This window comes from Petromyzon marinus, chromosome 12 (genome assembly GCF_048934315.1).
Source record: "Petromyzon marinus isolate PM22_M1 ecotype Great Lakes invasive population chromosome 12, UKy_Petmar_22M1.pri1.0, whole genome shotgun sequence".
NCBI classification, from domain to species: Eukaryota; Metazoa; Chordata; class Hyperoartia; order Petromyzontiformes; family Petromyzontidae; genus Petromyzon; species Petromyzon marinus.
The window spans coordinates 11,430,627-11,446,065 of NC_133678.1; the positions used below are offsets into that span (position 1 = coordinate 11,430,627).

The 15,439-nt window shown below is 43.0% G+C and overlaps 1 protein-coding gene across 9 annotated transcripts in view; it reads right to left on the reverse strand.

Moving 5' to 3' along the window:
• The window catches only part of LOC116941575 (protein 4.1-like), a 71,721-nt gene that overhangs the window by 34,180 nt on the left and 22,102 nt on the right, over positions 1-15,439 (reverse strand). For all 9 annotated transcript variants that reach the window (XM_032952758.2, XM_032952761.2, XM_032952760.2 and 6 more), the window contains exon 2: positions 2,833-2,976. In XM_032952758.2, coding sequence (XP_032808649.1) covers positions 2,833-2,961 — 129 coding nt within the window. In that variant the 5' untranslated portion in view covers positions 2,962-2,976. The remainder of the gene's footprint in view (positions 1-2,832; positions 2,977-15,439) is intronic.

Sequence of the window (15,439 nt, forward strand, 5' to 3'; positions counted from 1 at the left end):
AGAGTGGGAATGGAAAGTAAAATAAATAAATTGCAATCATTAATGTTGAAACGTAATACTGTAATCTTGCAGATGCTTTAGTCTGGCTCTTTTAAAGTTACCCAACATTTATTGTAATAGAAGTGATTATAACGATCGTTTCAATACCTATGGATGAAACAATTGACTTCTTTCATGATTTGTAGAATTGAGTCATTTCATAAATTGATTATGAAGTGCATGTGAAATCTCAAGTGGCTGCAAGGTTTTTAATAATGAATCAACATTACATGGGAATTGGAGCGAACAATTGATTTATTTTTTTAGAACATAAGCAAACCTGGTTTGGTCAAAGGGAGGAATTGTTACAATGAAGCTTTGGCTTTAACCAGCCAGCTATAATGTTTTTTTTTTTGGCAACGACAAGAAACGATCTTGAGCCCCACAAATAAAAAAAATAAACTTTGATACAAAAGAACCGCTTCACTCGACGATTCTTTCACGCTTCAAATATTTATCTGCGTGTGACTGCAGGAATGCCTTGAGATTTGTTCGAGGAAAAAGCATTCTCATAAAAACAAAAGCTCCCGTGCCTACAGTCAAAACGCAACTATGTCGCTGCAAACAGAAGTGTCACCACGCGCCACACGCAGCCTGCCATCTTCGAGTGAGGCTTGCACAGAGAAGAATGTGAGCGATTTGGCTCTTCGCAACAACAATGCAAAACAGAAGCCAAGCTTTATGTAACTGGGGGGGGGGGGGGCTAAAAGAAGAGCACGGCAACACGACACATCGCCTCCGAACATATTCCACCTCCTCCACGATGCTTTCCAGGCATGCGTCCCCGCAGGTCGAACCAAAAAACTTCCAAAAACTCCCACGGGTGCATAAATCCACGACACTAACAGTGTGTGCCTATGATGCAAGAGCGCTTAGTGCAGCAGCCGCCTTGAGAACCTTGTAGAGGGGGGCAGATTTCCAAGCTCGCGTCGTACCTCGGCGAAACACCGCGCCGATGACAGAAAACCGTTCAATGTGTGAAGCCAAGCGAGGATTCATTAGAACGCCTCGCCAACGTGACAAACACTCTGCAGAGTGGCAAAGGCGGAAAACACAAGCCATTTGCTGCGTTGACTTAAAATGTAAAGACCGTGTTTATCAATGTTGAAAAAGCACGTGAAAAAAAACTGAATCATCATCATCATTAAAATTTGAAAAAAATGCCTTGGAGCAAAAAAAATAGGGATGGCTAAATCTGATTAACGGCCCTGCTTTGAATGGGGCCCACTGCCCAAAAACATGTAGACGCTGTAATGCTGCGGTAATGTTTGAAGCTGGCAGGTGTTTTGTTTCACGTTAAATGTCATGTACATACGGTAAAATACGAGAGGGCTTTTCGATATTGCTCACTGGAAGCATGACAGTATAATAACCATAGTGCCACAACCCAAGTGTCCGTCATCCTTGCTGAACAGACTGAAAACAAAAACATTATCTTCAAATAAGCTTCAAATCTCTCAAATGATCTTAGAAATTAGTGGACCATTCGACTAATATGCTCTCTTGTATTTACAAGCATGGAGCTCAGTGGGTTCCCAGCGACATTAAGAGCCAACAATAGATGTACCAAGTGTTGCTTTAAAGACAGCTGCACTGTGAATGTCATCTCTTGGGCACTCCGCAGCAACCGACAGCTCCCGTCACAGACGTCCCCTGCAAACTTACCGTTACATAATATTCACGCTCACAGGAACCAAGTTGTGGACCCTGAAACTTTAAGTGGACATCTTTACATAATCGATCAAGTGCAATGGTTAAGACTGCCAATGGCAGCCTGAAAAGGTCAAGTTAAAACTCCATTATGTGGCTGACTTAGCCCATCATCCCTCATGGAGCACTTCTCTGTGGGAAGTCAAGGAAAGTTGGAAGATTGAGAGACTAGGCCCTGCTGCAGAAAACCGACCTTCTGCAGAATTCCATTGTAAGCGACCCCACAATCCTCCAACCAGGATCTGACCTATCAGAGGAAGATCTGGTCCTCTAAATCGGATCCGGACACTCCTTGGAAGATGTGGGACTGTTGGTGCAACATCTCAGACAGTGCGACATATCGTCAACAACTGCCCAATCGGATCATTCAACGGCGATCTGAAACAAATCCACGCGGCTACTCCTGAAGCAGTCGAATGGATATCAAATCTCGACATCAATTTGTAATCTGTTGCAATCCCCAAAACTGCCATACGAAAGAAGAAGTAGACTCGGCCCTCCCCATAAATTTGTGGAGTGTCCGCTATTAACTTGGGGCAACCGAGAGAAATGATGACCATGCTGCGGTTGTAAGAATGGAGACACCGACGTCTGTCTTACCTTATTAGGTACATTACATTATTTAACGTAAGATACAGCCCCAAAAAAACAGCTTGTACCTATAGAGGTGCATCTACTCTCTACGTCCTGGGTTGTCTTGACGTGAGCTTGAAGCTTCATTAATAAGAAAAATAGTTGAAAGTGCATTTAAGGCATGCTCTAGTGAAGCCACTGTTGCACGTCTTGCGTAATGGTTTATATGTCACTGTAAGATATGTCACTATCACTAGTGGTAACACGGTTTGTCCTGGAAGCCCATTTAAAATATGTTTAATCATTGATGAAGCTTAAAACGCATGTCAGACAGATAGCTCGGGATACAGCCCAGGTGAGCCAACAACAACACACACACACACAAAAAGAGCGCTTTGTTGTTTGAACTTCTTTCTGAGCAAAGCCCCAAAATGCCAAGTGGTGGGCAACAAACGGCAATATTTAAGACGTTCTTTAAAAAAAAGGTGCAATACAGCGTGAAACACCCACCTTCTCCTCCTTGCCGTTCCCAGTGGCGTTGGAGTGGGCCGGCGCTGCGCCGTCTGCCATCTCGGGCGCCTTCTTGTCGACAGCAGCTTCCTCGCCCGTGGTGGCACCGGCCCCAACCCCGCTAGCCATGCCTGATGAAGGCCCCTGTGGCACACGTGTAAGCGAGGGCAACACCGTCGGCGAGAGCCCTTTCAAGGCAGGCTAACTGTGGAAGTGACGAGCGCTGCACCCAAGGATCGCAACGCCGCATCGTCGGGAAAGACACATGCTTGGGTCATTGGTACAGGAAGCAGACATGATCGTAAATGTAACCGCGGATGCAAATGTTCATCAACGATTAATGATGGCTTTCCCACACTCCCCAGAACCATGCCTCACTGTCCTACGATGCCACTGGTGGACATCCTCTATGGTTGTGGTCCTCATTTGGTGGCCATTCTGTCCCGAGTCTTGTCCATGAGGATGACCTCCGTTGACTTCTCTATCGAAGCCCACTTCTATTTTTTCTTCACCACACTGAACAGTGGCCACTTGGTTGAGGTGAGTAAACTATTTTTTTTTTGCATGAGATTCCTGACATCACAAACAAAATTAACCTTCCATAAGACAGTTTTTTTTGGGGGTTAGATCGAGTAATAATATAAATGTGTCGTTAAACCCGCCACCACCCGACACAGCCAATTAGCATGGTTTGTCACGTAAACAGAACATGCCAATTTGTTACAAGTACAGCACACCAGTGTGTTGGGGAGCAAAGCCACAACATTTACAATCTGAGTATGACGCTTCGCCCGTAAGTACAATTAGCTTTATCAGGCGACAGCCAGATTTGTGGAGAAATCCTCCTGTTTCGTTCCTTAAATAGAGGGGTAGATGTGATGACACTTGTGTGCTCTTCTTGCGCCAAGTAGGGACTTTGCTCTCCAACACACCGGTGTGCTGTACTAGTAACGAATTGGCCACGTTCTGTTTACGTGACAAACCTTACTCATTGGCTGTGTCAGGTGGTGGTGGGTTTAATGACACATTTATATATTTATGCGATCCAACGCAAAAAACCTGTATTATGGATATTAGTCGCGAAAGCCTACGTGTTAAACCAAAATTAACCTTACTCAGTTTATCATCCCCAGAGGGATGAAGTGCCGAGTCAACCCCTGACCAGGCTTTGAACTCGCATACTTCCGATTGCAAGTAGCATACTCCTACCTACGTACAACTTAGCAGCACAGTATTTACATCTACCCAGTAATACAGACAGTTAACTAGGCTATATGTAGAACAAAAAAAAACTTAACCAACTATTTTGTTTACATACCTATGGCTTTATTAGCATCATGGACAGGCGGAGCAGGAACAGAAACGTAGCGTAATATAGCCCGAAAGTCTCTCTTCAAAACTCTGAGAACTTAAATAGAACTCGCCAGTAATTTATTCAAAACGCATCGTGACAATCCAGTTTCATTTTCATTGTAAAAAGGACTTGATTACATATGCCTAAATGTTGAGGTCATCAACCTATACATGTCATTGCTGTAACACTGTGGAATACTGCTTATGCATGTACAACAGGATGGAATCACTTCAGCTTACTTTCTTGAGCAGCTTTGACACACAAATAACATTACTTAGCCAGAAGAAACTTGCAGTGAATGTATACCAGGGAAGTGCCCGGTTACAGGCACTTCCCTGATAATCAATGGGGGTTAAAGTAAGACTGATGGATGTCAGACTTACCATTCAAATTAATAGGATTCTATTGGATGATTTTTTTGACTGTCAAAAGTGTGCCATTCATTTCAATGATGATGCGGAATTCACCATTGAAGTGGGCGTGAACCCTATTTTCATCACCAAGAAAACCATCCACCTAATTTCCCATTCCATTCAAATCAACACAATTCTAGTGGCGATTCCGAGGATCGCCACTAGATGGGATGCTACCCATGTTGGCATGCCACTGAAGTGAATGCAAGCTTTTAACGTCGGAAGCACCAAACGAAAGACTACGCGATTCATGGTCAAATCATCCACTTGGAATACGATTCCTGCAGGAATTGCCCGGCACTACATGCAGAGCCATTTGTTCCAACCCTAACCACTGTGGCATCTAAATTAAAACAAGAGCCGAGAGCGACTTGCGAGAGACCAAAACGTCTCCTCCATCTCCCCCTGAACTGGATACTTTGCTGAGAAAATCTGAGTGCTTCCGGTCGTTGCATCTAGCTCATTTGATTATTACCTCGTGTTATGCTTTGTCAATGCGTTTTTTGCAAGTGATTAGCCGATTGTTTTTATGCGCTTATCGGACTTAAAACAAGAGTTGCATTCAACTTGCACTCTTAATAACCCTGCTTATGCAACCCCTGGTCACTATTGATTAAAACGTTAGTCTAAATGGGGTTCTTGGTAGTTGAATAATGAATGATTTCACACGTGGTTATAATATTCATCAATGCTATTCATAACCTTGATGGGTTAATGCCATAGAACGTCGTCATGATCGATTTTTCTTGTCAATGAGCAACACATTTGTTTATTTACAATTTAACTCATCTTTGTTGTGCAAATAAAACGCTAAAAATATATTTTAATGTCAACAGATGAGTATGTGACATTGCATCATGGGGCCATTTTGGTCACACAAATGCAATATCACCTCGGAGGTTTAGCTATTACAAAGCAAACCGCAACACTAAACATATCACATTGAGGGTGAGGTGTGCCACTGTGTATGCTTGCGCTGTTATCAAACGTAAACTGGATTAGGATATGAAAAAAATAAATGTTCCGTAAGTGCCATGGATTTATGGTTGTATAAATATTTAAAGTGCACGAATCAATATCCAGTGTGCACTTAACATTAATTCTGACATGTAAGTGATATGAATGCTAAACTTGTAGTCGGTGCATGGATTCAAACTAATGGCCAGATGGCTCACCCGTGACCGCCAAGAGAATAGGGGGGGGGGGATATTGTGGTTGTCTTCTGTTAATCAAACGTCCATGTTAATAACAATAACCACTTTGAACGTCTGCAATAACAACAGCAATTCATGCGGTTAAGAGTGGCTCGAAACGCCACTTTATTTCCACTTTTAGCCAAGCCGTGTATTGTTGCTGATAGTTTGCAGCCTCTGCGGCGTGCGTAACGGCAATTGGCAAGAGTCTTCCTTCTTCGCATCGTTTTACGGAATTTTATTGAAGTGAGCCAAGACGAAAAAAAAAACAATTGTTGAGATGATTTCCTTCTCATAAAAACACGCACAGCTAAATTTCCCAACGCTTCCATTTTTACCTGATCACAAAAAAAAATATCCAACAAGTCGTAATCTAAATGCTCCAGCAAACCTCCGATTAGCGCGATTGGTTAAGTACGTGCGAAATAAGAAGTTCAACATACATAGCCAAACATTTAATATATACAAAAATAATAGGACTTCATTTTAGTCGTAAGTTCTATTTGACTATACTTCACCGCAGCGCTGGTCTGAATGGGTTGAAGTGTGTGGACCGGGTTGAGACATCACTCGCCACGGACGCGAGCCATTGACAGCAATGGACAACGTCTTGAGGTTCATTTTCGCAGCGTGCACATTACTGTAACCCCCCCCCCCCCCCCCACACACAATTTAATAAATGCGAGTTTATTTAAGTTTTCAAGGTGAAACAAATTTCGATACATCTTCTTTGACGGGAAATGTCTTTTTTTGGGACGCGTAAAACCTGCAATCAATGCGCCAGACGTATTGCTGTACTGTACATCAAGGACACATCTTTGCCCATCACTCATTCAATTCTCCACCAGCATCTTCACCGCCCACACACACACACACAAAGACCAAGACCTCCCGTATAGCCTTAACAGACTGTAGGAGAAAGTGCTGTTAGCGAGAACCTATCAAGGCAGGCACGGCACACAACGGGGGGGGGTGGGTGGATAGCCAGCACCACGCCCGGCCGCCTTTGTCTCCCCAGTGGCGAGGTTTACACACCGCACCAGGTACTCTTTTGAGGCCGAGTCGACCTAGGGGAGGCCCAGGACAGGTTCAGATAATCGTCACCGGTGTTGGCCGTGAGCGGGAATCGAGGTCGGGTCCCCGGGTTCGTAGTGCAGCGCAGCGCTAACCGCTGCGCCATCGCTCGCACAATATATACTGTATTATACATGCACGTGCACACACACATCATCAAGCGGGGATAACAGACTTGTCCCATGCAAGCCAAAAGCATCGCACAACAATAGCACGAAAGAGGCAACGTACAGAATTGAGTTTTTAATTGCAATACCCTACGGGGGATGGGTACGTAAAGAATGTGTTTGTTTTACAAGTAACAAAACACACGTGAGCCCACGCAACAAACAACAATGAACATCAATGCGGGATGTGACCTGTGCGAGTTTCAAGAGTTGTTAAAATCATTACGCCTTTTTACACTAATAAGGAAGCACCGATTTATCATTGTAACTTTGTATGCATTTAAACACACTGGGTAATAAAAAAAAATCCTGTTTAATAACATACATTAAGCCAGCAGCAGTAAAATTGTATTACGTGCACTCCTTATGCATAGTGCATATTTCTTTCCATGATAAGCAGTCCCAACGAATAAGGGTCACAAACTAGAGAAGACCTGTTATTACTGCCACGCAGCTGTAATTTTAATCACAGTAATGCATTAAGCCACAGACTCTGCATTAATTCTGGAGATACCTTTATAGCAAATTCTTTCCGAGCTGGGGGGGAAGATTTGTGAGTTCGGTCAATTGTTAAAGCAGGGCTCTGCTTACTGTTCCAATGGCTATGATACCGTGCTGAAACTCACACCGACCAGAACACATTGGCGAAAATTGTATGCACGTGTGGGGCAATTAAAGCCACTCAATCCAATCTAATGGGATATTTGCAAATGTCAGTTCCCACTGAGTTTCCCTGTGCCCTCTTTCTCAAGCATCGCCAAAATACAGCCAAAAAGCAGCAGTGGCTGGGTTCGCATCGGTAACGAGTGGGACCCTCCCATCTATTAAGGTTGCTAAAATCTATTTTTTTTACACATGACCGGTAAACACATGCAAACTCGGTATAAAAAAAAAAACTAATATCGGTTTGCCACACATTGAATGAACAAAACATTTTCACCTTTTTAAACTCTGGGATGATAGGAGCTGCAGTGGTGCGATGGTGAGCACAATGAACTACAATGCAGCAAGTTACTTAAAATCGCCACCACCTCCCACATCACATCCGTCCACCAAACAATGTAAAAGTAACTTGATCGGGTGCTCCCATGTGATAGGGCAAAGTATGGGTATGTTCACGTCTCCAGCACATATGTTCAACAAGGAAGAGTAGACAAAATCTACTCTTAAGAGCTCCCACGAGTCGAGATCCTTCTGTCAACAGTGGCGTGAGCAAACAATTACAGCGCTGCCCCTTTACCTGTTGCGTGAAAATTACATGCGCCAGGGAAATGTGTACGTTCGTGCATGCCACTCAGTGCATTCATAACGAACTTTCCATGTGAACAATTCCCGGCTAATTAATTCTGAAACCAGTGATCGATTCTGAAAATCACCATCGGTTTACCAGTTAACACTGAAAATCACCATCGGTCTACCAGTTAACACATTACAAACCTCATGTCTTACTCAACGGTGACATCACTTCTGTAAATAAATGCAAACAACGAGCTTGGCAGGTTTGTGACAATGCCGTCAAGCATCACGTGAAAGACGAGTACAGTTTTGTACATTGTTTAGCATTGCCTTCGGCAGGCAAAACCCAGGTGCTATTTCAAATGTAATGGATATGTGATATTGCCTTGACCTATCACTTTACGTCGTATTTATAAACGACAGTTCAAACTGTCAAGAGTGTAAATTATGTCCCTGCTCAAATAAGCGTCGTCGTTATTGTTGTTTCGATGCTCATCCACACAGTGGGGTTGAAAATTCCACAATCCTTGGTGGGGACCAGTCTCTCCGTTGGGATATAAAGTTGTTGGCACTGCAGTTATTGAATGAGCGTGCATAGTGTGTAGGATGCTAGCTACTGCACTATAAACTCAGAAACTCGAGTTTTTCCTGCCAGGAATGGCTGAAATCAATACTTAGTAATATATGAAACAGTTCTGGGCCCAACCATTTATCAACCCTCACTGACCAACATTACCAAGCATGGTCAAATAACTCCCACAGCGTGCATGGTGTGGGGAGGGCCCTCATCCATCAGTGGGCTGACAAAGGTCTGTACCATGTACATGGATATATTCTTCATATCTGCAAAAGCATTTCTTGGAAAGGATAAAATTTACACAAAACAGGGTGAAGAATGAAAAAAACATGGACTTGGAAGAACTACTCAGAGATAAAAACGATAAACTAAACTATGTTTTCCAAAGTAAGCCCCACTAAGCTAGAAAGCTCTTTTTTCAGAAGCACCCTGGCCAAAATGATAGCTCAACGAAGTTGCTTATCATCTGAAAATGTATAGCAGCCAAATACATTAAACACATGGTGTCTAAATGTATGTGGAGGGAAAAACCGGAGGAAAATCCACATGACCAGGGGGAGAACATGCAAACTCCAAATATACAGCAGGCGTCAAGGATCTGGATCGAACCCACGACCTCCTTCATACCAGGCGAGGTCGTTTTTCATCTCGCCACCATGAAAGAGGTAGGACCCAAGGTGGTACGAACACATGCGGTGTTTGGAAGAAAATAGATGGCCAATTGAATTGGGGGATGGGAGGAAGAACACCAACAGGCAGGGGACAAACAAGACCTGCAAAAATTTTGGTAGGAGAGGAGTGGACAGTGACACAGGCAGAGAAAAGATGGGGAGATAAGAAAGCGAGATGAGATGTCTGGCAACTCACCCAGGAAACGCGTAGACAAGGAGACCAATGCGGATTATGGCAATGACTTAACATTACAAATTACCTTTGTTTACCTACAAAACTCAGGAAATCATCAACTACAGATTTACTGTAACACTGACACCGATTAAAACTTAACATTTCATTGCATTTTTCGATTTAAAGCTTTCGTGACTGCAAGGATTCATATTCTTTGGTTCTTTCGGTAAAGTCACGTAGAGTGAGAATACAATAATAAATTAATAAAATAACACAATCAAATTCTCAGGACGTTTCGGCCACAACACAAGTGGCCTTCATCAGGTGAAGGGACGAGACTGTCTGGAGGACAGCGCTGGAGCAAACACAGCCAAGCTCAGACCGCGATCTTTAAGCTGTGTGAGAAGAAACAAAACGCCTTGACAAAGGAATTAGCATAAAAATTAGCATTTAATTGGTGGACTTAGCATGATGAAAGGGGGTGAACTTGGGATACCACTACTTGAAAAAAATATACTGTACCATTGAAAATTAGTTTAATGTTTGGTTCGGATAATTTAGCATTGAAATAGCTGCGTGATTAGCTTGTGACTGGTCACAGAAATGGATATGTTAAAGTCAAAGCCTACACATCCACAGAGGCACCTAGTACAAATCAAACAGGAGAATTTAGCATTGAAATAACTGAGGGATTAGCTTGTGACTGGTCATAGAAATAGCTGTGTTAAAGTCAAAGCCTACACATCTACGGAGGCACCTACAACATGGAGTATAACAGCGCCTCGCAGCTGTTTCTCTCCCCCTCCTCTGTTCCGACCATGGATGAACTCGTCCGTCTGAACGGGGCTCGTAGCTATCCGTGGTGCTAAAGTTGAAGGTAAGAATCCACCCATTTTTCCGCCATATAGCATTGTGATATATAACGCCTTATTGTTGGTAGCTTAGCTGATTGGAGAATATATAGAGTTTATTTATGACATTGAGGTAGTGTATATTTTATTTTAGTTTTTTATTGGTTTACTATATGGTATTCATTATATAGTGTAGTGTATACCCAGTTACTGTTAATAGCTCAGCTTATTGAAGAATATATTGAGTACATTTATTATATTGATATAATTTAGACATAGTTTTTTTCACATCGGTTTACTATATGATAGTCGAGTGGTTGCAGCCCCTTTGGCGTCCATGTACTAGGTGCCTCTGTAGATGTGTAGGCTTTGACTTTAACAGAGCTATTTCTGTGACCAGTCACAAGCTAATCCCTCAGTTATTTCAATGTTAAATTATCCTGTTTGATTTGTACTAGGTGTCTCTGTGGATGTGTAGGCTTTGACTTTAACATAGCTACTTCTGTGACCAGTCACAAGCTAATCCCTCAGTTACTTCAATGCTAAATTCTCCTGTTTGATTTATACTAGGTGCCTCTGTGGATATGTATGCTTTGACTTTAACATAGCCATTTCTGTGACCAGTCACAAGCTAATCACTCAGCTATTTCAATGCCAAATTCTCCTGTTTGATTTGTACTAGGTGCCTCTGTGGATGTATAGGCTTTGACTTTAACATAGCTATTTCTATGACCAGTCACAAGCTAATCCCTCAGTTATTTCAATGCTAAATTCTCCTGTTTGATTTGTACTAGGTGCATCTGTGGATGTGTAGGCTTTGACTTTAACATATCCATTTCTGTGACCAGTCACAAGCTAATCACGCAGCTATGTCAATGCTAAATTATCCGAACCAAACATTAAACTAATTTTCAATGGTACAGTATATTTTTTCAAGTAGTGGTATCCCAAGTTCACCCCCTTTCATCATGCTAAGTCCGGCCAATTAAATGCTAATTTTTATGCTAATTCCTTTGTCAAGGAGCTCTGTTTCTTCTCACACAGCTTAAAGGTCGCAGTCTGAGCTTGGCTGTGTTCACTCCAGCGCTGTCCTCCAGACAGTCTCGTCCCTTCACCTGATGAAGGCCACTTGTGTTGTGGTCGAAACGTTGTGAGAATTTTATTGTGTTAGTTTATTTTATTAATTTATTATTTTATTCTCATTCTACGTGACTTTACCGAAAGAACCAAAGAAGATTTCATTGCATTTTAAAGTGCAGTGCTGAGAAAGGACGAGCTCAATTTTACACACGGAATTGCAAGATTGCTGACAATTCTGAGCAGGGGAGATAAGGTGTGTGCAATGTAAGCATAAGTATGCTTTGAGCAAGAGCTAAGGTTTGCCCAGTAAGCATTAACGTCACGAGTGCAACAATGCCTCCGCTTTCATGACCACCACAGCCAAAATCTCATAGCAGACTTTACCTCCCCCGGAAATGCCTTAATAGCCGTGCTGTAAAGCACTGCCGTGTGCACATCATCACAACATGTGCACATTCCTGATGCCAGCGAGCGAACTGCTGATGATACGCATTTTGAGGTTCAAGAGCCCGTTATCACCAACGGTGGTGTGGTAGTAACACAGCGTTTTGGAGACACCGGTTGGTGGATTCGCACTTATGTGAAAATCGCAAACCCGGTGGGGGCTGTGTCACCACTCCCAACACTTCAAACATTTAAATTTAATGCAAACAATTAAGATCCAGCGAGTGAGAGAGAAAAGCTGTCTTACTCAGCAGAAAGGCTTCCTTAACTGGAAAAGACAAGGAAGGAACCTCTAACACAACTTGAGAATTGAGCACACTACGGCACCTTAATGCCCTATTTTCCATTAGATCATAATGCCCTAAAACATTTATGGGGCATCAATTGGGCTTCAACTATTAAACCTGAAAAACTGCATGGGTGGAAAAACATTCATGAGCCAAAAGGCCACATGACCACATGACCTCTGCATGTACTGTGCGTGGGTGTGTATGGGTATGAGCAGGCGACCGCTACGGTACCGTTTTGACCACAGCGTACGACTGCATTAGATGCTTATCCCACATTGTGCACACTGGCACGGAGGCGCAGAGGAGCCTGTAGCGGAAATCGATGGTAAAGATTGACTCAAAAGCAGCGCCACAATCTCTGCCACCTCGCCGCTGTAATTCAGGTCAGGAGAGGGTCATATCCTGGAGGACTTATTTCCTAAGCATACCGACTGTAAATTTTTGAAATATATACTCACACACATTACACACACCGTATTATGTTTCTCCCCATATGCACGGTAAAACAAATTGCCGATGAACAATTTTCCATTGCGGCTTCTATATTATCTAGAATTCCACTGAAAAACAATGCCGTTATGAAGATTACCCAAGCCAATCTCCACCACACAAACAAGTCTCGCCAGGGCCAGAGTGTTATTACGGTGATGTATGGCTTCTGGTGTCACTTTGCTTAGCACACAGACTTCCCGACCTATCCAATTTTCAGGTTAAACAATGTCCCCTCAACGGAGATGACATTGTAGTGATACTAGTCTGTAGCTTAGATGCAAGTGTATGTGTATGGCGGTACAGTGCATATATGTGCAGCAGTGTAGGAGGTATGCCTGTGTGTGTGTGGCGGTGTAGTGATTTGCACACTTATATAATCCTTGCTACAAACAACATCAGTGGCAAGTGACATCTGAAGCTTGACCAAGGAGAGAACACGCTTGATAACATGTCCATTGTGGAGATGGAGCAGTGAACATGAGCTCGTGTGCAGGAAATTCAGTGAGGGGAAAAAAGTACTTGATCCCCTACTGATTTTGTACGTTTGCCCACTGACAAAGAAATTATCAATCTATAATTTTAATGGTATGTTTATTTGAACAGTGAGAGACAGAATAACAACAAAAAATTCCAGAAAAACGCATGTCAAAAATGTTATAATTGATTTGCATTTTAATGAGGGAAATAAGTATTTGACCCCCTCTTAATCTGAAAGATTTCTGGCTCCCAGGTGTCTTTTATGCAGGTAACGAGCTGAGATTAGGAGCACTCTCTTAAAGGGAGTGCTCCTAATCTCAGCTTGTTACCTGTATAAAAGACACCTGTCCAAAGAAGCAATCAATCAGATACCAAACTCTTCACCATGGCCAAGACCAAAGAGCTCTCCAAGGATGTCAGGGACAAGACTGTAGACCTACACAAGGCTGGAATGGGCTACAAGACCATTGCCAAGCAGCTTGGTGAGAAGGTGACAACAGTTGGTGCGATTATTCGCAAATGGAAGAAACACAAAATAACTGTCAATCTCCCTCGGCCTGGGGCTCCATGCAAGATCTCACCTCGTGGAGTTGCAATGATCATGAGAACGGTGAGGAATCAGCCCAGAACTACACGGGAGGATCTTGCAAATGATCTCAAGGCAGCTGGGACCATAGTCACCAAAAAAACAATTGGTAACACGCTACGCCGTGAAGGACTGAAATCCTGCAGCGCCCGCAAGGTCCCCCTGCTCAAGAAAGCACATATGCATGCCCGTCTGAAGTTTGCCCATGAACATCTGAATGATTCAGAGGACAACTGGGTGAAAGTGTTGTGGTCAGATGAGACCAAAATGGAGCTCTTTGGCATCAACTCAACTCGCCGTGTTTGGAGGAGGAGGAATGCTGCCTATGACCCCAAGAACACCATCCCCACCGTCAAACATGGAGGTGGAAACATTATGCTTCGGGGGTGTTTTTCTGCTAAGGGGACAGGACAACTTCACCGCATCAAAGGGACGATGGACAGGGCCATGTACCGTCAAATCTTGGGTGAGAACCTCCTTCCCTCAGCCAGGGAATTGAAAATGGGTCGTGGATGGGTATTCCAGCATGACAATGACCCAAAACACATGGCCAAGGCAACAAAGGAGTGGCTCAAGAAAAAGCACATTAAGGTTCTGGAGTGGCCTAGCCAGTCTCCAGACCTTAATCCCATAGAAAATCTGCGGAGGGAGCTGAAGGTTCGAGTTGCCAAACGTTAGCCTCGAAACCTTAATGACTTGGAGAAGATCTGCAAAGAGGAGTGGGACAAAATCCCTCCTGAGATGTGTGCAAACCTGGTGGCCAACTACAAGAAACGTCTGACCTCTGTGATTGCCAACAAGGGTTTTGCAACCAAGTACTAAGTCATGTTTTGCAGAGGGGTCAAATACTTATTTCCCTCATTAAAATGCAAATCAATTTATAACATTTTTGACATGCGTTTTTCTGGATTTTTTTGTTGTTCTTCTTCTGTCTCACTATTCAAATAAACCTACCATTAAAATTATAGACCTTCCAGCGTTCAAATCATTGACTAAAACTCACCTTTTTAAATTTGCTTTTAATGTTTAGCTAAGTTTGATGTGTTTTTAGTGTTTTTACCATTTGATGTTGTTTTTGCTGCTTTTATGATTTTATATAAAGTGTCTTTGAGTATTCAGAAAAGCGCTCACAAATAAAATGTATTATTATTTCTTCGTCAGTGGGCAAACGTACAAAATCAGCAGGGGATCAAATACTTTTTTCCCCTCACTGTAGGTGGACTGCTGTTTCGCAGAACCATGAGAAGGCAACAGCTTTTGGAGGCATTCATCCAGCAGTGGGCAGATTACTTCTGATGACATTCAATCATCGTTCAATAGAAGAAAAAAAACAATATTGAACATAAACACAACACACAGCGCTGTTAGGAACGAAACGGGCAGTGCAAGGCATTAATTGGCTGAAAGCTGCATGTGGGCACATGCTGGGTACAAAACACAGCACACATCTGGCTGGGCCCCATCTATTATGGATGACCTGAAAGAAATGTCACATTTATTTAACCCTGGCAACACTAACATCAAGTG